The 24506-nt window shown below is 43.3% G+C and overlaps 2 protein-coding genes across 2 annotated transcripts; one reads left to right on the top strand and one right to left on the bottom strand.

The window, feature by feature from the left end:
• Positions 1-223: 223 nt before the first annotated feature.
• Positions 224-18027, bottom strand: axdnd1 (axonemal dynein light chain domain containing 1). Its single transcript, XM_023970728.2, has 25 exons — positions 17166-18027; positions 16637-16821; positions 16321-16424; positions 16051-16153; positions 15680-15765; positions 15527-15583; positions 14601-14709; positions 13981-14102; positions 13163-13303; positions 12894-12998; positions 12468-12588; positions 10364-10465; positions 9994-10160; positions 9811-9880; positions 9038-9272; positions 8507-8723; positions 8280-8373; positions 7805-7992; positions 5572-5662; positions 5268-5414; positions 2586-2669; positions 1875-2000; positions 1667-1758; positions 1380-1510; positions 224-779 (listed from the first exon to the last, which is right to left on the bottom strand). Exons 1-25 carry the CDS (start codon positions 17275-17277, stop codon positions 664-666), a joined length of 3105 nt encoding a protein of 1034 aa, XP_023826496.1. The 5' UTR covers positions 17278-18027; the 3' UTR covers positions 224-663.
• Positions 18028-19902: 1875 nt separating this feature from the next.
• Positions 19903-22881, top strand: LOC111952981 (zinc finger protein 112). Its single transcript, XM_023972029.2, has 4 exons — positions 19903-20375; positions 20528-20652; positions 21412-21514; positions 21687-22881. The coding sequence occupies exons 1-4, from the start codon at positions 20102-20104 to the stop codon at positions 22658-22660; spliced, it is 1476 nt and encodes a 491-aa protein (XP_023827797.1). The 5' UTR covers positions 19903-20101; the 3' UTR covers positions 22661-22881.
• Positions 22882-24506: the final 1625 nt, after the last annotated feature.

Below are 24506 nucleotides of genomic sequence, written 5' to 3'. Positions count from 1 at the left end.
GCAAGAGCTGCGTGGTTGGTCCCAGGGAACCTGATTTTGCCACTCGTTGTTTCATATCAGTGCTGATGAAGGGAAGGAAGCAAGGAGAGGACACCATTTAAGATTGAGATACACCCTTCATATCAGTTTGAAGAAGTGTGAAAATATAACTGTTTTGGGGGGGGGTTCTCTGTAAATAAATATAAATCAGTAGAAATATGTTTTTATTGTATGATTCATTCAACATACTGATGACACACTGCAAACCAGCTAAGTCAGACAGGGTAATATGAGGGTAAATAGGGTCCATAATAAATAAATGATAATATTATTATTAAAAAGGAACCATATAGTATAAACATGACTAGAGGGAACCATATAGTATGAACATGACTAGAGGGAACCATATAGTATGAACATGACTAGAGGGAACCATATAGTATGAACATGACTATAGAGGGAACCATATGTCACATAACCTTGTTGTAAGGACATGATTGCTTAACAAATAGCATGTAAATTACAGAACAACCCCCAAAAAAGGCAACTGATTAAACACTGTTGAACGCCGAGTCATACAATACATCACGTTGCGTTTATTCGTTTGTCAAATACAAAGTGGTTGGATCTTCAGAGGAGCAGAGTTTCACATTCCATCTGAAGCTACAGTACTGTTTTCAGGGTTCAGCGTTTCTTGGGCTTGGTTTGTCTGGGGCTAGGCTCAGTCTTCTGACTCACTGGTTTGGGTTCAGGGCTGGACACCTTTGACTTGGGAGACACTGCCACAGACTGCTTGCTCACTGTAATGCAAATTGTATGGATGAGTGTCCAAAACCCAAATCCAAAAGTTTTGACCTATCACTGAAGGGGTGTTATGGTGATGACCTATCACTGAGGTGCGTTACGCTGTTGACCTATCACAGCGGTGTTACGTTGTTGTCCTATCACAGCAGTGTGTTGACCTGTCACAGAGGTGTGTTATGGTGTTGACCTTTCACAGCGGTGTTACGCTGTTGACCTATCACAGAGGTGTGTTACGCTGTTGACCTAACACAGAGGTGTGTTACGGTGTTGACCTATCACAGCGGTGTGTTACGCTGTTGACCTATCACAGCGGTGTGTTACGCTGTTGACCTATCACAGAGGTGTGTTAGCGGTGTTTGACCTATTCACAGAGGTGTGTTATGGTGTTGATCTATCACGAGGTGTGTACGGTGTTGACCTATCACAGAGGTGTGTTACGGTGTTGATCTATCACAGAGGTGTGTTACGGTGTTGATCTATCACAGAGGTGTGTTACGGTGTTGACCTATCACAGAGGTGTGTTACGGTGTTGATCTATCACAGAGGTGTGTTACGGTGTTGATCTATCACAGAGGTGTGTTACGGTGTTGACCTACCTTTGGCCTCCAGACTGGGCCTGCCCTGTAGCTGTCTCTCCAGATCTTGGATCTTCTCCAGCGCAGCCTGGAGGGCCTCCTCTGCCTTTAGGGCCCGCTCCTCTGCTCGCTGGACACGAGCCTCAACCCCACTGACAGACAGGCACAGACAGACACAGACAGACAGGCAGGTACAGACAGAGACAAACAGGCACACAAAATCAAAAAAGCACACAGGCAAGATGGCCCTTGTAGGACAGAAAAATAAAGTGAAGCACTTTAGATAGTGTGAATGACAAATAACTTACAGTAACTCGTGCTGCAGAACCCCTACTGTGGCCAGGGCATCAAAGGCTCTCTGACCGTTAGGTGTGTGTGGACGGGCAACCATGTCTTCAGTCTGCCGAGGGCCAAACAAAGAAGATTTGGACATTGGATATGAATGTCTGTCTTTCTACAACAATGTTTTCATAATGAAATTATATACTGGTAAAACACACAGCACCATGTACTGACCCCATCCAGCTGAATAGTATCCTCCCCCAGGGTTCGCTCAATGATGTTACCATCATGGCCTATCAGCTTCATAATAGAGCCGGCCAGTGAGCACTCCATGGCCTCTTCTGGGTACTCTGTCTCCACCTGCAGGTCAAAAATAGGTATTGCAGAACAATTCCAAAACTGCAGTCGATGAGACATCTAACCTCTGGCTCTCTGGACAATATTAAATCGTGAGTGAAAATATGTGAAGGGTGAAGTTGCTAATAGAACTAGGGTCCATTTAGCATTTCCCCATTAATGGTAAAGATTAGGATTGGGGGATGGGAAGCTCATTCTAGATCTCACTCCGGAGCTGTATAAAAACAAATCACTTGCAAATCAAATCAAATGTTATTTGTCACATAGCCAAATATAACAGGTGTAGACCTTACCGTGAAATGCATACTTATAAGCCCTTAACCAACAATGCAGTTCAAGAAATAAAGTTAAGAAAATATTTACTAAATAAACTAAAGTTTAAAAAAATTAAGTAACACAATAAAATAACAATAACGAGGCTATATACAGGGGGTACTGGTACCGAGTCAGGTAATTTCAATGATTAGGATTACTTGTTGAACACCTCTCAGGTACTGGAATAGGACATGGCCAGTTTTGTTTCAAAATGTGTTTTAGTAGTATTTTTTGGTGTAGCTACTGCAGGTGTTAGCTCATCATGTGTAMGACCTCAATGAATTCCATTGGACTCTTCTTGTTCGGCTCCTCTTCTTCATCCAAAGCTTCTAGTGGATCAACTGCCGGTAGGTTCATCTAAGGAAAGTAGGTGATGTAATTATAAACGCAGCAATAAAATAAACTGCCTTTTTCAGGACCCTGTCTTTCAAAGATAATACGTAAAAATCCAAATAACTTCACAGATCTTCATTGTAAAGGGTTGAAACACTGTTTCTCATGCTTGTTCAATGAACCATGAACAATGTATGAACACGCACCTGTGGAACGGTTGTTAAAACACTAACAGCTTACAGACGGTAGGCAATTAAGGTCACAGTTATGAAAACTTAGGACACTAAAAAGAGGCCTTTCTACTGACTCTGACAAACACCAAAAGAAAGATGCCCAGGGTCCCTGCTCATCTGCGTGAACGTGCCTTACAGGCTGACTACACCGCTGTGTCGCGTGCACGAGCGTTGCAAAATAAATTAGAAATCTATATTATTCAATTTTTGCACCCACACTGCTCGCGCGCACCAACGAGCGTCTGCGTTACCAAGGGCTAAAATAGAAGTCAGTTCTATTTCTGACGCAGATCACGCTGCAAGTCCTACCTCTCCCATCTCCTCATTGGTTTATAGAAGCAGGTACCCACGTGCCATCTCCTCATTGGTTATACCCACGTGAGTGACTGAAGACGAACAAGGTCAGTGGCGGTAATGCACTTAATTTATGAAAGTTGCCAATCGCAATATAAAGTCAAGAGAAGAAAAAGCCTGGAAGGATGAGAGTATGAATAAAATTGATTCGGTTGACCGTTTTATGTGTGCATTAATTGGTGGAGTAGGGACCTTGTGCATTTCAGGTAAAATAGCAACTCAATGTTTATATCCCAGGACAAATTAGCTAGCAATTGCAAGCTACCTAGCTAAATTGCCATAAATGTTTATGCTTTCGACCTGTACCCAAATTAAAATAATTGGTTTTTTTTGATATTTTAACCTGCGTGTCGTGATCGCGTTTGTGGTGGGGGCAAAAATACATTTATGCACGAGTGGCGCACGCACACAGCCAGTTTGAGTTCCGTCTTAGGCCTGCTGCAAGGAGGCATGAGGACTGCAATGTGGCCAGGGCAATAATTGCAATGTCCGTACTGTAAAACGCCTAAGACAGCGCTACAGGGAGACAGGACGGACAGCTGATCGTCCTGCAGTGGCAGACCACGTGTAACAACACCTGCACGGATCGGTATATCCAAACATCACACCTGCGGGACAGGTACAGAATGGCAACAACAACTGCCCGAGTTACACCAGGAATGCACAATTCTCCATCAGTGCTCAGACTGTGCGCAATAGGCTGAGAGAGGCTGGACTGAGGCTTGTAAGCCTGTTGTAAGGCAGGTCCTCACCAGACATCACGGCAACAACGTCGCCTATGGGCACAAACCCACCATCGCTGGACCAGACAGGACTGGCAAAAGTGCTCTTTACTGACAAGTCGCGGTTTTCTCTCACCAGGGGTGATGGTCGGATTCGCGTTATCGTCGAAGGAATGAGCGTTACACCGAGGCCTGTACTCTGGAGCGGGATCGATTGGAGTGTGAGGGTCCATCATGGTCTGGGACGGTGTGTCCACGCATCATCGGACTGAGCTTGTTGTCATTGCAGGCAATCTCAACGCTGTGCGTTACAGGGAAGACATCCTCCTCACTCATTTGATACCCTTCCTGCAGGTCATCCTGACATGACTCTCCAGCATGACAATGCCACCAGCCATACTGCTCGTTCTGTGCGTGATTTCCTGCAAGACAGGAATGTCAGTGTTCTGCCATGGCCAGCGAAGGGGAAGCACGGGATCTCAATCCCATTAAGCACGTCTGGGACCTGTTGGATCAGAGGGTGAGGGCTAGGGCCATTCCCCCCAGAAATGTCCGGGAACTTGCAGGTGCCTTGGTAGAAGAGTGGGGTAACATCTCACAGCAAGAACTGGCAAATCTGGTGCAGTCCATGAGGAGGAGATTCACTGCAGTACTTAATGCAGCTGGTGGCCACACCAGATACTGACTGTTACTTTTGATTTTGACCCCCCCTTCGTTCAGGGACACATTATTCCATTTCCGTTAGTCACATGTCTGTGGAACTTGTTCAATTTATGTCTCAGTTGTTGAATCTTGTTATGTTCAGACATATTTTTACACATGTTAAGTTTGTTGAAAATAAACGCAGTTGACAGTAAGAGGACGTTTCTTTTTTTGCTGAGTTTATATCACATAAACAAAGCACTTTACTTTTTTAATTTTTTTAAATGACATCCCACCAGCCATCAAGCTAGTTGAATCAACGTTGTTTCCACGTCATTTCAACAACAACAATTTAGGCTATATTTTTCCTACTGATGATCCCGAATGAAAACGGAAAACTGATTGGGTTTCAAAGAAGTCATCAACGTGAAGGAATTTGGGATTATTATTTTTTTACACAACTGTTTACCTACCTCTATATATTCAACCTACAATGATATGGCAAAAAAAAATTCATTCACTTTGAATTTACGTTAGTTGACATTTCAATCAAATTTAAATCAAAACTAGACATTAAACTGACATCAGTGCCCAGTGGGATGGTATTCACACATCAGGTGGCTAACTGCAAGGTAGGGAGGGATCACAGTAAAGGATTATGACAGGCTCACCAGAGATTCCATGCTGGGCATCGCAGAGGGAAGGAGTTCCGTAAAAGAACGGTGGACCAAATTCAGTGTGACGCGCAGCTCCACGGGACTGCCCTTCTTGTCGGACAGCAGGATTCGACAGGACTCCATCCACTCGCCACATTCCCTCTGAGCAGCGTGAACGCGCACACATACACACACACACATACACGCATGCACACACGCGCACAAACACACAAAGTTTAGCATTCACATCCTTGATTCCAAAACATTGAGAATGTTAGCAGGCTCTACACAGCAAGCCTTTGTGTGGGTCAGTGAGTACCTGCAGTTTGTTGAGCTCAGAAAGCTCATTCTCTGAGTCATCCCGAGCCATGCTCCTCTGAATCTCCTCCTCCACAATGGCCCGGCAAGAGCTGCACAGGGAGAGAGAGAAAAAAAGCTCTGAGTTAGTGTGAACCATCTTCTTATACCCGAAATCCCCATGATCCACTCATCGCTAGGTTTTCAGACTTTACAATCCAGTGTGGCTCAGTTGGTAGAGCATGGCGCTTGCAATGTCAGGATTGTGAGTTCGATTCCCTCTGGGGCCACCCACACGAAAATGTATACACGCACTGTAAGTCAGTCTACTGTAAGTCAGATAAAAGCTTCTGCTAAATGGCATTGAGGAGTATACCACCTCAGTCATCGGCTTCATCAATAAGGGAAACCCAGGCGAGAGCCTACCAGATGAGCTAAATGCCTTTTATGCTCGCTTCGAGGCAAGCAACACTAAAGCAWGCATGAGAGCACCAGCTGTTCTGGATGACTATGTAATAACGCTCTCGGTAGCCGATGGGAGCAAGACCTTTAAACAGGTCAACATTCACAAAGCCGCGGGCCAGATGGATTACCCGGACGTGTCCTCAAAGCATGTCTGGACCAACTGGCAAGTGTCTTCACTGACATTTTCAACCTCTCCCTGACAGAGTATGTAATACCTACATGTTTAAGGCAGACCACCATAGTCCCTGCGCCCAAGGGAGCGAAGGTAACCTGCCTAAATGATTACCGCCCCATAGCACTCACGTCGGTAGCCATGAAGTACTTTGAAAGGCTGGTCATGGCTCACCTCAACAGCATCCTCCCGGATACCCTAGACCCATTCCAATTCGCATACCGCCCCAACAGATCCACAGATATCGCACTCAATCGCACGCAACACTGCCCTTTCCCACCTGGACAAAAGGAACACATGTGAAAGGAAAAAAAAGCGTTCAACACCATAGTGCCCACAAAGCTCATCACTAAGCTAGGGACCATGAGACTAAACACCTCCCTCTGCAACTGGATCCTGGAATTCCTGACGGGCCGCCCCCAGTTGGTAAGGGTAGGCAACAACACGTCTGCCACGCTGATCTTCAACACTGGGGCCCCTCAGGGGTGTGTACTTAGTCCCCTCCTGTACTCCCTGTTCACCCACGACTGTGTGGCCAAACACGACACCAACACCATCATTAAGTTTGCTGACGACACAACAGTGGTAGGCCTGATCACCGACAACGATGAGACGCCTATAGGGAGGAGGTCAGAGAACTGGCAGTGTGGTGCCAGGACAACAACCTCTCCTCTCCCTCAATGTGAGCTAGACAAAGGAGCTGATCGTGGACTACAGGAAAAGGCAGGCCGAACAGGCCCCCATTAATAACATCAACGGGGCTGTTGTGGAGCGGGTGGAGATTTTCAAGTTCCTTGGTGTCCAAATCACCAACRAACTATCATGGTCCAAACACACCAAGACAGTCGTGAAGAGGGCACGACAAAACCTTTTCCCTCTCAGGAGACTGAAAAGATTTGGCATGGGTTCTCAGATCCTCAAAATGTTCTACAGCTGCACCATCGAGAGCATCCTGATCGGTTGCATCACCGCCTGGTATGGCAACTGCTCGGCATCTGACGGTAAGGTGCTACAGATGGTAGTGCATACGGCCCAGTACATCACTGGGGCCAAGCTTCTTGCCACCCAGGACATATATAACAGGCGGTGTCAGAGGAAAGCCCATAAAATTGTCAGCGACTCCAGTCATCCAAGTTAGACTGTTTTCTCTGCTACCGCACGGCAAACGGTACCAGAGCGCGAAGTCTAGGACCAAAAGGCACCTTAACAGCTTCTACCCCCAAGCCATTAGACTGCTGAACAATTAAACAAATGGCCACCGGTACCCCCTCCATTTGTTTGTACACTGCTACGACTTGCTGTTTATTATCTATGCATAGTCACTTCACTCCTACCTACATGTACATATTACCTCAACTAACCTGTACCCCTGCACACTGACTCAGTACCAGTACCCCCTGTATATAGCCTCGTTATTGTTATGTTATTGTGTTACTTTTTGTTATTATTATTTTTAAATGTATTATTATTATTTATTTTTACTTTAGTTTATTTGGTAAATATTTTCTTAACTCTTCTTGAACTCCGCTGTTGGTTAAGGGCTGGTAAGTAAGCATTTCACGGTAAGGTCTACACTTATTCGGAGCATGTGACAAATAAAGTTTGATTTGATATTTACCTGGTGATATATTTGGAGAAGTAGTCCAGTTTCTCTGAGAGGTTCTTGGCGTCTTCCTCTAGTTGCTCCAGGGAGACCTCCATGATGGCGGTGGTGTTGAGCCCCGGCAGGACGTCACAGTGGTCTGGGACCATCTGGAGGAGCATGTCCACCATCCAGCGAGTCAGAGCCGTGTGGATGGAGTTCACCTGGAAACACAGGCCAGAGACAATACGTAGGGGCTGGAGGGGTACTCTATTCCTTTTATAGTGACCCTATTCTCTTGATAGTGCACTAACAGTAGTGCACTATATAGGGAATAGGGTGTCTTTTGGGACGCATCCAATATCTTCCCAGAAGGTCTCTGGTCAAAACCAGTGCACTATAAAGGGAATAGAGTGCAATTTGGAATGCATCCATAAAATCAAACGTACACACATTCCAATAGCAGGTAAAGGAATTGCTATCCAGGGACAGCTATGCCCGTCTCCAGTACCTCCTCACATAGCCTTCGGTTCTCACAGTCAAAGAAGTTGGCTTGGGTCAAGATGAACTCCCGGAGAGTGTTGAAGACATCATTGATCTCGATCCTGGAATAGACACAAATTGTTTGACAAAAAAAAAAAGAAGCTTCGCAACAAACGGGCTCTGGTCAAAAGTAGTTTAATATTGTGCAATTTGGGACAAACATATAGAGTACAAAGAGGGGCCAGGAGAACTCACTGGACGTGTGGTTTGTGCTTGACCCTCTCATTCTCAGGCTGGGTGCTGTGGACGTGCTTCAAGGACTCCTCCGCCAGCAACATCCAGCTACCCAGGGCCTTCTCCAGCTTCAGCCAATCACAGTGGGGCAGCTTCTCGGGGCGGCCAACAAGGGCCTTCAGTCGGGTGGCCCAGAATTCCATCACCCTAACCAGACACATCAGTTGCTTGTGGATTCCTGAAAGGGCCACACAGACCACCAAGGGATACATTCAGGTATGTATGGGATTATCAGGGTTCTTCAGTATGGACCAACATTTGTTGAATCCGGGGGGGTTCATGATGGGATGAAGAAAACCCTGCACACCCAGTACATAGTTCTCCAGAATTCTACCCTCGTGCTCCGGTTTCCTGGGTTCTGCTGTATATTCCCTCCAGACTGCGTCCGTCTCTCACACTCTCTCACCGCCATAGAAATGCAATCTATAGAACATGCATCCCAATTCTAATCAACTTTTCTGTGACGATGGGTCATTCCATTTCTAAGCTCACCACTCTCGCCGTTGATGCGTGTGCCCAGCTGCTTGTGAAGCTCCGACACAGCAAGGCCCAGCTCCCTCATGGCCTCCTGGCCCCTGGGGGGCTCGCCGTCTGGGGCCGGGTGTCTCCTGAAGAGCCGGAGGCCCACCTCCTCCCAGGCCTCCTGCAGCTGGCCCAGCATGTTGAGGGTCTCCTGGCAGGAGAGGAGGTCTTCGCCCCCATAGCGCTCACACTGAATGGTCAACGCCTGGAGGATGGGGGAGAGGATGGAGATGTCAGTGGGACTGTCTGTTATACCTGACTCACAGCAGCAGCTCCCGAGTGGCGCAGCGGCTAAGGGACTGCATCTCAGTGCTAGAGGCGTCACTACAGACTCTGGTGCGATTCCAGGCTGTATCACAACCGGCCGTGATTGGGAGTCCCATAGAGCAACGCACAATTGGCCTAGCATGGTCCGCGTTTGGGTTTGGCCTGGGTAGGCCGTCATTGTAAATATCTGTTCTTAACTGACTTGCCTAGTTAAATAAAGGTTCAATAAAATAAACAGGCCAGCTCAGTACAGCTAAGCTTGGCGCAGCACGGTTTGACTCAGTAGTGTGAAAAGGGTATTATAGTGGTGCTACACTAGTGACATACAGTGGAGCAGTATTCTTCAATCCTGGTCCTGAGGACTCACAGAGTGTGCAGGGTTTTGTTCCAGTCTAGTACTAAAATATATCCGGTGATACACATATGAAAGCGTTAAAAACCTCAACATTATAACAGGAACAGAAAAAAATTCTTACATTTGACCACTGTTTCAAATCTGAATAAAGCTGTTCTTCTGAAACTTTCTCAAATTTCGGATCCGGGCTCCTACAAAACAAACAAACATCGCAATGATATGAAGACAAAACAATGACAACTGCTCCCGTGACAGGCTGACAGTCATCTCTATGAGTAGGTGCCAGTGGGCATGTCTACGCTACCTGATGTTGGCGCCAACGGACGTGTGCCATTTGACGATGTCAGCCTGTATGCTACTTATCCCCTCACAGTGGCCATGCTCAGCCTCTCTCAGACTCTGCACGAAGGACGTCAGCTGCTCCTTCCACTGCTCTGTCAGCTGCATGATATGGTTCAGGTCTTCTGTGTCCTACGAGATACAAGGTTTGTTTATGTATCATTATTATTTTCATCAGTATGAAGTTGTTTTATTCCAATTCAGTCAATTTGGCAGTATATGAGGGATGAGACCAGAACAACATAGAAAAATAGGATACTGTATCAATAATAAAGGATTTCAGAAAAGCAGGAATTCCCATCCCGGTGAATGGCCTGTGACAGTGTGGAGTTTACCTTGGAGGTCAGGAAGAGTGTAAAGTGCTCAGCAGTCTTGGTCCAGGTCTGCTCACTGACGTGAAGCCTGCTGGCCAGCTGGAGGTTGTTCAACTTGATCACCTGGGAGGAAACAAATCAATATCAACAACTCTGATACATATGCAAATAGGGTTGTATTCATAACGGTACTTCGTAGCAAAACATTTTGCAACGGAAAACTAAAATGTCCTGGTAGCTCCTCCCTGTTTCTTCCGTTTGGTGCCAAAAGAATAAACCCCAGTTAACACTAGGATCAGGACGAGAGAAGTCTGCGGTTCTGCTCCCTTCTCTCCTCCCCTTCACTTTGAGATCTACAGTACCAGTCAAAAGTTTGGACACACCTACTCATTCAAGGGTTTTTCTTAATTTTTACTATTTTCTACATTGTAGAATAATAGTGAAGACATCAAAACTATGAAATTACACATATGGAATCATGTAGTTACTAAAAAAAAAGTGTTAAACAAATAAAAATATATTTTAGATTTTAAATTCTACACAGTAGCCACCCTTTGCCTTGATGACAGCTTTGCACACTCTTGGCATTCTCTCAACCAGCTGCATGAGGTAGTCACCTGGAATGCATTTCAATTAACAGGTGTGCCTTCTTAAAAGTTAATTTGGGGAATTTATTTCCTTCTTAATGCGTTTGAGCCAATCAGTTGTGTTGTGACAAGGTAGGGGTGGTATACAGAAGACAGTCCTATTTGGTAAAATACCAAGTACATATTATGGCAAGAACTGTTCAAATAAGCAAAGAGAAACGACAGTCCATCATTACTTTAAGACACGAAGGTCAGTCAATGCGGAAAATTTCAAGAACTGCTGCAGAGGATAAGTTCATTAGAGCACCTCAGATTGCAGCCCAAATAAAGGCTTCACATAGTTCAAGTAACAGATACATCTCAACATCAACTGTTCAGAGGAGATTGCGTCAATCAGGTCCTTTATGGTCAAATTGCTGCAAAGAAACCACTACTAAAGGACACAATAAAAAGAAGAGACTTGCTTGGGCCAAGAAACACAAGCAATGGACATTAGACCGGTGGAAATCTGTCCTTTGGTCCGATCAGATTTGAGATTTTTGGTTCCAACCGCCGTGTTTTTGTGAGACGTAGAGTAGGTGAATGGATGAACTCCGCAAGTGTGGTTCCCACCGTGAAGCATGGAGGAGGAGGTGTGATGGTGCTTTGCTGGTGACACTGTCAGTGATTTATTTAGAATTCAAGGCACACTTAACCAGCATGGCTACCACAGCATTCTGCAGCGATACGCCATACCATCTGGTTTGCGCTTAGTAGGACTATCATTTTTTTTCAACAGGAGAATGACCCAAAACACACCTCCAGGCTGTGTAAGGGCTATTTGACCAAGAAGGAGAGTGATGGAGTGCTGCATCAGATGACCTGGCCTCCACAACCACCCGACCTCAACCCAATTGAGATGGTTTGGGATGAGTTGGACCGCATAGTGAAGGAAAAGCAGCCAACAAGTGCTCAGCATATGTGGGAACTCTTTCAAGACTGTTGGAAAAGTATTCCTCATGAAGCTGGTTGAGAGAATGCCAAGAGTGTGCAAAGCTGTCATCAAGGCAAAGGGTGACTACTTTGAAGAATCTAAAATATATTTTGATTTGTTTAACACTTTTTCGGTTACTACATGATTCCATATGTGTTATTTTATAGTTTTGATGTATTCAATATTATTTGAGTAAAAATTAAAACAAACCCTTGAATGAGTAGGTATGTCTAAACTTTTGACTCGTACTGTATGTCCTAACCTAGCTATGCATTCTATTGTATTTCAACATGTCCTAATGTTGCTAATGCTACGACAAAATGGCTGACAAGGACTGACAAGATAGATGGAAAGACAGACAAACAGAAATACTGACAGAAGGACAGCAGGCCGACAGACAAGACAAGACAGACAGACAGACAGACAGACAGACAGACAGACCTTGAGTGACAGGTTGTAGGTGGTAGGAACGGACGGGCGGACAGACTGACAGAGACAGACAGACAGAGGACCAAAGAGAGAAGGACAGAGGAACGGACGGGCGTACAGACAGACAGAGACCGACCTTGAGGGCCAAGTTGTAAGTGACTCTGCTCCACAGGTCCCTCTCGTTCGTCAGTCTGGCCACCTGTCCCTCCAATCTCCTCCTCTGCATCTCATACAGGCCATGGTACTCTCCCACCACACTGAGGACACAGGTACATAGAGGTCATACATCCAAGTTCAGTTTACAGTACAGTAGATAAGAGTTGTTCCTACTTTTTCATATTTAGCCGTTTGTGTACATATTATGTACATATTATCCCAGATTATTTTCAGAGATTTCGTCTTTGCACAATTTAGATAAGGGGTAGAAGGATAGGAGACATAAAGCATGTTCAGATAGGGGATAGAAGACAAGAAGCAAAGCTAAAAACATTAAACTTAGTAAACAGCGTCTGTGTACAGTATGCACAGCAGCAGGTATGATGATGCCCAATCAGTCACTTACTCAGAGTTCTTCTGTGATTGTTCCAGAGCCTTGGCCAGCTCCTGCTGTGCTTTCTCAGCCTGCTTGGACACATACTCGTCATGCTCCTTCATCTTACACAGCTCTCTGAAGTGCAAACGCACAAGAATACACAGACAAAAATCATATACATAGCTAAGGGAAAAAAAATWGTATAAATTATGTACTGTATATATCAATATAGATTCTGTAATTGCAGACACACACAAACACCCCCCCTCCACCCAACACACACACAGTCCCAGGCTCACGTGTTGAGCTTAGAGATGGAGCTCCTGAAGCAGATGATCTCCTCTGTGAGCCTGCGGTCCAGAGCTCTCTGGGCCAGTGTCTCTGTATGGAGACCCTTCAGCTGCCTGGGGATACGGTCCAACAGAGCCACATACCTCTGTCTGGACCACAGGAGCACACAAGGAGGGACACAGTTAGACCTACACTGAGTATACCAAACATTAGGAATACCTTCCTAATATTGAGTTACACCCCCTCCCTTCCTTTTTACACTCAGAACAGCCTCAATTTGTCGGGGCATGGACTCTACAAGGTGTTGAAAGTGTTCCACAGGGATGCTGACCCATGTTGACTCTAATGCTTCCCACAGTTTTGTCAAGTTGGCTTGATGTCCTTTGGGTGGTGGACCATTTTTAATACACACGGGAAACTGTTGAGTGTGAAAAACCCAGCAGTGTTTGTTGCAGTTCTTGACACAAACCGGTGCGCCTGACACCTACTGCCGTACTCCGTTCAAAGGCACTTAAATATTTTGTCTTGCCCATTCACCCTCTGAATGGCACACATACACAATCCATGTCTCAATTTTCTGAAGGCTTCAAAATCCTTCTTTAACCCGTCTCCTCCCCTTCATCTACACTGATTGAAGTGGATTTAACAAGTGACATCAATAAGGGATCATAGCTTTCACCTGGATTCACCTGGTCAGTCTATGTCATGGAAAGAGCAGGTGTTCTTAATGTTTTGTACACTCAGTGTATGAACTGGATCCTGGATCGCATTCATAAGGGCACACTGGAGAAAAAGGTTCATGGAGTCCCCTCCCCCCTGTACTTACCTGAGCTTAGCCAGGAGCTGTCCTCTCTCAGCACACTCCACACTGACCTGTCTGATCAGCTCATGGAACACTATGTTGTAGATGTTCTGTTCCACACGCACGAGCTCTAGAAGGCCTTGCATCTGGGTAGGGGGTCACAGAGATGATGTGTGTCTCAAATGGCACACTATTCACTACATAGGGTAATACTTTGACCCGGGACCCATAGGGCTCTGTGTACACTATAGGGAATAGGGTGCCATTTGGAACGCAAACGATATCATCAAACAAGGCACAGAGAACAAAATGAGCTAAAATGGTTGAATTAAGTCAAAGGTAATGTCCTGTCCAATCCAGTTCAATTACCTACATTATGTCACTTCAGGAAACGTACATATGTTACCTATGCCAATTCTGTCACACTTGATTTGAACTGTACGTCATTACATGTTGTCATAAACATGACAACAAATGTGATAAAATGTCAGAGACAGAAAGCTATAGAATAAACATGATACTGTTTGCATCCCAAATGGCACCCTATTCCCTATATAGTGCATTATTTATAGGCCCTGGTCAAAAGTAGTGCACTACCTAGGGAATAGGGTGCTATTTGGGATTGACTCTGTGTCCTGGTTTACCTGTGACAGTCCAGTCAGCGCTCTGTACTCCTGGTTGACCCCTGCTCTGTCCAACATCTCATCCATCACCTTCATCAGCTGCACTGCCTCCAGCCGCCCGCTGGGCCTCCTGTGGCATTAACACACAGATACACGTATACACACACGTACAAACACACAAACACATGCACAGACACACACACACACGCACGTACAAACACACACGCACGTACAAACACACACCCACAAACACACACGCACGCACAAACACACATGTACAAACACACACGCACAGAAACACACACGCACAGAAACACACACGCACAGAAACACATACATAACAGTGGTCACCAACCCTGGTCGTGAGAGCTACAGTGTGTGTACAGATCAAGAACCTGATCAGGCCGGCCACGACCGGGAGGTCCATGGGGCGACGCACAATTGGCCCAGCATCGTCCGGGTTAGGGAGGGTTTGGCCGGCAGGGATATCCTTGTCTCATTGCGCACTAGCGACTCCTGTGGCGGGCCAGGTGCAGTGCACGCTGACCAGGTCGCCAGGTGTACAGTGTTTCCTCCGACACATTGGTGCGGCTGGCTTCTGGGTTGGATGTGCGTTGTGTCAAGAAGCAGTGCGGCTTGGTTGGGTTGTGTTTCGGAGGACGCATGGCTCTCGGCCTTCGCCTCCCGAGTCTGTACGGGAGTTGCAGCGATGAGACAAGACTGTAACTAATTGGATACGACGAAATTAGGGAGAAAAAAAGGGGTAAAATTAAAAAATTAAAAAAGAACCTGATCAGCTGAATTAGGTGTTAGTGCTGGGATAGAACAAAAGTCTGCACTTCCTGTAACTCTGATTACGGCTATAGACATTTGCCATGTTGTTACACCCATCATGATCCATTGTCATTCAGAACACTGCATGTTGACATGATCACTTTTTCACTCACATTGATGGAAAGACTTTGAGCATCCTTTCGTCGTCCTCCAACAGTACTGTGAATTTACTAAAACGGGAGAGAGGAATAGAAGTCAGAAGGTGAGGACATTATCATTAAGCAGAGGGGGAAAATACAACACACAGTAGAATCCTCCTCACTCACTCGTCATAGCACTCCAGTCCTTGAACCCCTTTGTTTTTCACAATGTGATATTCCTCTGGGATGAGGCTCTCCATAAGGCTCATGTCCTGGGGAGAACAACACAAGGGCCTGTTAAACYACACAGAACAGACTGTGTCTGGTAATGACTGTGTCTGGAATCAGATCAATTCATTGACGATGGCCACACATTTAAAGGCAATGGCATTTGGGTGCACTCATTTGCATCTCCCGGTGCCCCGGTGCGTAGAGATTTCACTTTAGAACCAATGGAATGGTCTAAAATGTGCAGCCTCCGCCAATCTGGTGCACCGGACTATGCAAAATATAAGCGCCCATTTGTGTTTTTACATGTATGTCCGGGCTCTACTTGCCTTTTGAATGCCCTGTGTGTGGGTGGTGCCCCTGTCAGCCATGGGTGGCAGGGGAATCCTCTCCCTCTGAGAGGCCATGGAATCACACAAAAAGGAGATGTCCCTGAGCCAACACACGGTACACAACACAAAACAATCACAGACAGAAAATTAGTAATGTATTTTTCTATAAACATGTAGATACACTGATATGGCAGCTCATGTCCCCCCTCCCCGTCCCCCATGGCTTTTGCATTGCAAATTCTCAACAAGGATTATTTTTGGTCAAACCTGCCCGCTCCTGTCAATGACGTTGGTTGATCGAGAAAGTATTTGTATTTCTTGCGTCCGACTGGGTGATGCCAAACCGCGTCCGTGTGTCGTATTCCATAGACCTAAGGGAGGCAGTTAAACCAACAATAAACAACCATAAACAAACAAAAAACGATTTACTTACAAACAATGTAGTAACACTGTATTGACTTCCTGGGACCACGCATTGAGAATGTGGCAGGAATCTGGTTAGACTTGACTCTGGCATTTGACATCTATGCTGGACCAAACCGCACTAAAGCCCTGGACCAGAGTTACCATACATAAACCATACCTTGAAGTCTTTGGGGGTCTTGGTTAGCTTTGGGGGTCCCAGCCTATCATGGGGACAGATGGTTGAGGTGAGGGTGGCCAGGAGCTCATCTGGGATCAAGTCATTCTGCATCGGGACAAGCTGCATCTTTGATCGATCTGTCACTGGCACCTGTTTCTCTTTCAGCTCAGGGAGTTCTGAAAGGGCTGAAGACAGTACACAGACATACAAAATAATGCTCAATTRAGTCAATCAATCAAATGTATTTATAAAGGTGTTCTGCAAAGTATTGTATTGTAAGGGAAAATGTCTGAAAGCTGAAATATTGGAATTCATAGGTACATGATAGAGAGAGAGCACATGTTATGCCACAGCTACTGTTGCAAGCTATGTGTAACTAGGGTCAGTGCTATCTTAACCATTTTAAATGTCACCTTCAGGGACGTCTGAAGGATCCCGCATAGCACACACCGTGTAGCTAGTAGCTAGCTAGCTAGCTTCACAAGCAGGATAGAAACACCACGCATACACCTGTCTGTCCATAGTTTACCTCTATCATGATCTTCCACAGGCGATACAAGAGAATGACTTGACTTTATCCTTCGGCCCTCTGGTTTCGGTAAGACAGGAGGTGACGGGCTTGATTTTATGGATGCAGACATCCTCAACTAACGTTAGCTAGCTAGCTAGAAAATGTAAACAATAATACTAATTATAGCGAGCTATCTAACGTTAGCCAAAAATAGCCCAATTAACGTTAGCATGTTCGCATGTAGTCGATAACTCGCCACTTCCAAGCAACTTTGTTCTGCATAGCGTTGTTATAAATATTAGCGTCCATGAGAGAGCAAAGTACCTAGCTAAAACCTTACTGAAGAACTTTAGTGTCACTGGAATTATTTCAAAACTCCTGTCAGACACTTCCCCCCATGGAGTTGTTGCTATGGACGCTCAACTGCAACAGATGGGCGTGTCTGTAGACTAGGAGGGTCGGAGAAAATCCCTCGTTCCCATGGAGAGTCCAAATTTCATAAACCCAGTCCCAGGAGGTTGGTGGCACCTTAATTGGGGAGGACCAGCTCGTGGTAATGGCTGGAATGGTATCAAATACATCGAGAGCATCCTGACCGGTTCCATCACAGCCTGGTATGGCAACTGCTCGGCATCTGACCGTAAKAAGCTACAGAGGGTAGTGCGTATGGCCCAGTGGCTTCCAGCCATCCAGGACCTATATACTAGGAGGTGTCAGATGACAGCCCCAAAAAATGTCACAGACTCCAGTCACCTAAGTCATAGACTGTTCTCTCTGCTACCGCACGGCAAGCGGTACCGGAGCGCCAAGTCTAGAACCAAAAGGCTCCTTAACAGCTTCTACCCCCAAGCCATAAGACTGCTGAACAATTAATCAAATGGCCACCCGGACTATTCTTTTTTTAAATGCATTGGTCTCAGAGCATTTCGTGTTATATTATATGTAAATCAGCGACCATGATATGTTACGAACTACAAATCGTATTAAATGTTACGAATTTGCAAAACGTAAAATATGTTACGAATTTGCAAAACCTACTATATGTTACGATTTTGCAAAACATGATATCTTACGAATTCTAGCTGGTTAACGTTAGCTAAGATAGGGTTTAGGGCTAAGGTTATGGTTATGGTTACTTTTAGGAGTTAAGTTAAAAGGTTGGGGAAAGGGTTAGCTAAAATAGTTAATGTTAGGGTTAGGCGATGAGAGGGTTAGCTAAAAGGATTAGGGGAAGGGTTAGCTAAACAAGTTGTAAGTAGTTGAAAAGTTGCTAATTAGCTAAAATTTGAACTGCAACCTTTGGGTAGCTAGACATTCACGTTATATTGAAGTGGATTAAAACAAGTGACATCAATAAGGGATCATAGTTTTCACCTGGATTCACCTAGTCAGTCTATGTCATGGAAAGAGCAGGTGTTCCTAATGTTTTGTACACTCAGTGTATGTACAAATGTGTTGGACGTGCGCTGACAATGAAATTGTTATTGTCTAATGCTGACTATTCTAACTATTTGCTGTATAATCAAATACAAACAATTTATGAATTTAAAAAAAACATGCTACTAATCACAATAACAAGTAAATCAATGTTAGTAGACAATAGTTAATCAGGTGGCAAGGCATGGGAATGTTTCCTGGGGAGTGTCAATGCTTGTTATCACTTTAGTGTTGTTTTGCACATTTAGCCACACCGATCTTAGGTTTAAGCWAAATTTGTAACGTTTTGAGCAGTGGTGTAAAGTACCTAAGTAAAAATACTTTTAAGTACTACTTAAATAGTTTTTTGGGGTATCTGTACTTCACTTTACTATTTATATTTTTAACAACTTTTACTCCACTACATTCCTAAAGAAAATAATGTACTTGTTACTCCTTACATTTTCCCTGACACCCAAAAGTACTCGTTACATTTTGAATGCTTAGCAGGACAGGAAAATGGTCTAATTCGCGCACTTATCAAGCGAACATCCCTGGTCATCCCTACTGCCGCTGATCTGGCAGACTCACTAAACACAAATGCTTCGACTCACTAAACACAAATGCTTCGTTTGTAAATGAAGTCTGCGTGCTGAACTGTGACCCTGGCTATCCGTAAATTTAAAAAACAAGAAAATCGTGTTGTCTGGTTTGCTTAATATAAGACATTGTAAATKATTTATACTTTTATTTTTKATGCTTAAGTACATTTAAAACCAAATACTTTTAGATTTTTACTCAAGTAGTATTTTACTGGGTGACTTTTACTTTTGTCATTTTATTTTAAGGTATCTTTACTTTTACTCAAATATGAAAATTGGGTACTTTGGTTTTGAGTTTTAAAACATGTTAAAATGATTCAAAGGCCTATGCTATGTTTATGTGTAGGTMCATCCACATAATTATATATAGAACAGTATTGTAATGTTTCTCTATTGACTTWAAAAAAAWAMWWWWTTGTAACACAGTGTCGTTTTTTGGGTCCAAGATTTTTTAAATAAATGGCGTTAATTGTCTTCGTATCTGTGTCCTCTATCTATATCTCTATATCCTCTATTCTCACATTTCTAATGACACTCAGACATATCCGAMAATTGTACGGACTAAATGTACTATATTTTTAATTGGTTTCTAAATGGATTATGTAAAGATTCGAATAACCGCCTTCATCTCTGGTTTATGTCTGTAGTCCATGCTGGACAGGCGCGTGCGCATTGTGTGCAATGATTTCCAACAAGCAACTCCATTGGCTAAGAATTTGGAAACGTGATTGGCGTRGTACTCTCACGCAGTCTTGTAGTGCGGAATGCTTCTTCGTTTACAGTAGGTTGGAGTCTCTGTTACAACTGTAACGTTRTAAACCCTCTAACAACATCAACTGACTCAWAGACAAATGCCGTGTGTCTGTGTAGATTAGGGTACAAAATAATTTGAGGTACCTTGCTATAACAAGATTGTCAGTCCATTTGTGGGACACAATGTCGTCTTCCGTTCCTTTTCACACACAGCTCACCTCCATTATGGAGGTCTTGATGAACGCGGCCGTGTCAGAAATATGCGAACTTGTGGACGATGGATACGCCGTTTTACACTTGGAAATATCTCGAAGTCAAAAAGAAAATGACGTTTTGAAGGAGAGATTACATATAATGGAGACGCGTAATGCGCATGGACATGGAAAGAAGTCAGTAGGCCTAGCTCACGAGCACTCCATCAGAAATCACCTCCCAGTGAAACCAGTCCTCAACTTGGGTAACTTTTGTTTACAATTGTAGGGATTTAACCAATGTTTTTGATATCACCACTATTTTACTAGCCACCGTAGTCAATKATATACTTTTCGTGGGTTTTCTCCTAATTTCTGTTGTGCCAGGTCCGTATTTAACTTCTTTTTGTGTATTTAGAGACTGGTGAAAATCGATATAACGGGAGTCCCATGGGGAAAGAGTTGAACCACCTTTGCAGCGATGAGGAGCATCCAAGCAAAGAAAATGAAGATTCTGTAAAACAGTCTTGTGCTGTTATGAAGGTAGATGACTAATGTGATAAAATGTAAAATATCTCTTACTAGAAAATGTTAACTACGGTTTCAGGCACCCTAGTTAAAAATGCAGTACTTGTATGATAGTCTAGGACAGGGTTAGTCAAGTACTATTTGAGAAGGTCCGGTCACACAGATTTCCTAGTTGGTTAAGATCCGATTGGATAATGTAATTTATCGGCGTAGTAACAAACCCACACCTCGCAACCCATGCAACACCAAACTGTTCACACCCTCATGTTTGCTGAGAGAAAATGTATCATTTTTTAAAGCAGATTTAACGCAATTCTACACATTTTGCATGGGGCAGAGATTTTTTTGTTATTGTTTTAAAGCGAATTTCCTGCAATTCTACGCATTCTCCCATGTCTTATGTGTGTTTATATGATACCAGGGGTCGAAGCCCCGACCGAGTAAAAAAGCCCCAACATTGTATTAAATTTTTTCGGGAACCTGCAATCCGAATTGACCRYGTTCTGGGTCCGGATCCGGTCCRCAGTCCGCCAGTTGAGTATGGGGGGTCTAGGAGTTCTTCTCAATGGACTATTATATTATTACTTTCTTTACATAATTGGAGTGACATGCTCTTGTTATTGACATTTTATTGACATTTTCTTTTACCTGCATTGGTCATAAAAAAGTGCATATTCAATACATACAACAATACAGACCATACTTACATAATGATCTCTGAGATGTCATATTATTGAAAACTTTTAAGAAAGGATGAATCTGGTTCCCTTACAGTCTATGGTGAAGGAGATGCGTAAGCCTGGGTGCATCCAAATCAAAGAGGAAAGACTGGAGGGCACCATAAGCCTACAGAATTACCCAATGATAAAAGGGGAGAGTAAGTGCAATGGAAGCCTATAATAAAATGTAAAATGCCAGTCATATGGAATTATCTATACTAGAAAATACCAACCCCATCTTAGAATGATTTCTCCAAAAGTCAAGGAAAGGCAATTATACACTACGATTCACTGTTCAGGTATATTTAATACATTCTTTCCTCTCTATAGGCAGTGTTGAATCAGGTGCTGATGAAGACAAAAGAGATGTGATTGGGCACACTCAGATCGACAGTCTCTTTGAGGACTATGATTCTCACATCAACGCAGACCAAGAAAGCGAGAGCACGTTCCAGAAGCTTCAGCATACGAATGTTGCACACCACGTACAGAGGCAGGGATACTCAGGCTTGTGGACACCAAGAAGCACTGAAACAGATTCTGAGGATCCAGCTTGCTCTTATGCTGCAGAAATGAGCCCCACTCGTGTCACAGCTCACACAAAGCAACAACGACAGAATTCCGTAGCTGAGGAAACTTTGTTCGCTGTTGAATCTCACAATGTGAAACCAGAGGCTGCAWTGCTTGATTCTGGACCCTATGAAGAAAAATATCAATCTAGCAGTAATGATAATTATTATGATAATGATAGCAGTAATGATTTGCATCCACAAAACAGCATCTCTTCCGAGGCTAGTGAAAACTTTGGAAATATTTTCTCTAACAGTCAAGAAAATATGAGAGAGAACACAGCAAGGTCAAAGGTGGGCATAGTCCAACGCTACATGGCAGGACATACAATTCAGCACAGGGTTGGCAAGCGAGAAAAACGGTTTGTTTGTGGCTTCTGCAGAAAAAGTTTCACTTGTCCAAAGTATCTTCAGTCTCACCAGCGGGTTCACACAGGAGAGAAACCCTTCAGCTGCTCTCAGTGTGGGAAGAGGTTTGGCCAAGCTGGTTATCTGAAGAAACATCAGAACGTCCACACGGGAGAGAAACCATTTGTTTGCCCACTGTGTGGAAAGCGGTTTGCGGACTCTAGTAATCTTATCAGACACAAGAGTGTTCACACAGGAGAAAGACCCTTCATCTGCATACAGTGTGGGGAGAGGTTTGCTGCGAAAGACAACCTTAGAATTCACCTAGAGAGAAACCATTCTGGTTGCTCAAGTGCTGAAGATGTGATGTCACCGAGTATACCATGAACACGATTAGTCATGAATAATTCAGCATTTTAACATTTTTGACTGATACTCGTTTTGTCTGTAGTGGGCTATTTGACATTTACAGTTGAGGACTAGTTTTGTAACAAAATGAATGGAATTATAAAAAAAATATTTTTAATGTGTGCCTCCATTAATATTCATATTTCAAAAGTGCTGCAAGCAATATATGAAAGGTGCAATAAACTTTTTTCAGAATTTCACCTGAAAATGTATGTTTTTGTGAAGTAAACAATTTGAAGAATAAGGCCGTGACTTCTGCGATTTCCYTGCAAATAAAAGTCCTGCAAATGAAGACGGTAATTATTAAAAATAAAAAATTAAATTTTATTTTTACAAATGGTCGAAATTTGTATGACTTATAATTTTGTTTAACAATATAACATTTTTTAAAAAGCGGCCATCAGCAGTAGAAACGATAACAAAGCGGACTTTCCTTGATTCAGTAAAAACCTGAGGGATGATATGTAACCACTCTCAAATTCATAGACAGAACTATGGWTGACTGACCATCCATGATATCAAAATTATAGTTTGAACMATGTTTTGAGGCTATATTGGTCACATGTTCTATGTTTACAAACATTGGAGTAAAACAAGCTTATATTTTGGGTTCTGATGGGGTACGACAGTTGAACAAAGTTCATGAGGCATTTATAAGTTAAATTCTTCAAGAATCAATGAATACATATTTTTTATAAGTCCAAAAATAAATGTAACAACTGCTGATTGCCCCTTTAATAGCACAAATCATATTATAGCATTGACAATATTGTTAACAGGATTAAAAGTAGTGATTACTAGATCGTGATTATGGTAATAACAGTAATACAAATAAAACATAATGCTATTAATAGTAATAACAATATTATTAATAATATAATTATAAACTTTAGAAAACCCATTTTAAACACATTGTTATTTAGCCCATTTGTATTGCACGATGTCCACTACATTTTTTATTTTGGAACATGCATTGCACAGTACATAATTGCCTGTACGTTGTGTCGCAGCAAAAGGGAGTCCATTCTACTCAGGAGCAATTCTAGTTTCCAAAACCACAGAGTTTACACCCAGAGGAGTGTCGCTGGTCATTTTGCAGCCCTTAAAGAGTGGCCAATCATCTTAAATGCTGTAGTTTTTCCTATTGGACACAAAAGTCAGTTGGACTTCGGAGCTGGTGTCAGCCAGACTAACTCTGTGATAGAACTATCAATATATCATTTGTAAATACCTCTGAATTTATTGTACTCAATACTTAAGTAATTATAAATATTATACAGAGCTTGCACAGTTAAAAATAAGCATTGTCAATGGGACAAACATTTGACTTTTATGGGTTTTACTGCATGTGAAATATCAGCAGGCCTATTTCATTAAATTAGAGAATGTATTGGATAACTGAAATTGAAATTGTTATAATCCATCAAAATAAACAAGTAACTCAACAATATTAAAGAATAACACATACAGTATAATACATTTCATTTTTCAGGCCTTCGTATCTGCAGAATATCTATACCTGTACAACTGTACTTGTTGTTCGTATGAGTTTCTCTCATAATACAATATGCTCATTACATAATTGTACAGTTGGTCCTACAGTTATTTACATTGATTACCACAATTTTACAACATGTACAATATCTGTGAAATTGAGATATTTACAATAGATATGTGTATTCACAGTCCTGCTGCAACATAAAGATAAGTGTCACCTTGATACAAAACGTTTCATATTCATTTTTTCGGCTTGATATGCCAAAAATATCAATGCACACACAATGCTTCATTATTCTCCATTCTCAAATCTACTTATTCGACGTCA

This window comes from Salvelinus sp. IW2-2015, linkage group LG26, assembly GCF_002910315.2.
Source record: "Salvelinus sp. IW2-2015 linkage group LG26, ASM291031v2, whole genome shotgun sequence".
NCBI lineage: Eukaryota > Metazoa > Chordata > Actinopteri > Salmoniformes > Salmonidae > Salvelinus > Salvelinus sp. IW2-2015.
Note: the sequence above shows the minus strand (reverse complement) of the source record. Positions and strands in the feature narration are given on the sequence as shown.

Coding starts and splice junctions, on each gene's coding strand:
- axdnd1 (XM_023970728.2), bottom strand. CDS start 17,277: ATGTCTGCATCCATAAAATCAAGCCCGTCACCTCCTGTCTTACCGAAA. Junction 16,425..16,636: donor AGACCCCCAAAGACTTCAAG/GTATGGTTTATG, acceptor TGCCTCCCTTAG/GTCTATGGAATACGACACAC. Junction 2,670..5,267: donor TGCCCAGCATGGAATCTCTG/GTGAGCCTGTCA, acceptor TACTTTCCTTAG/ATGAACCTACCGGCAGTTGA.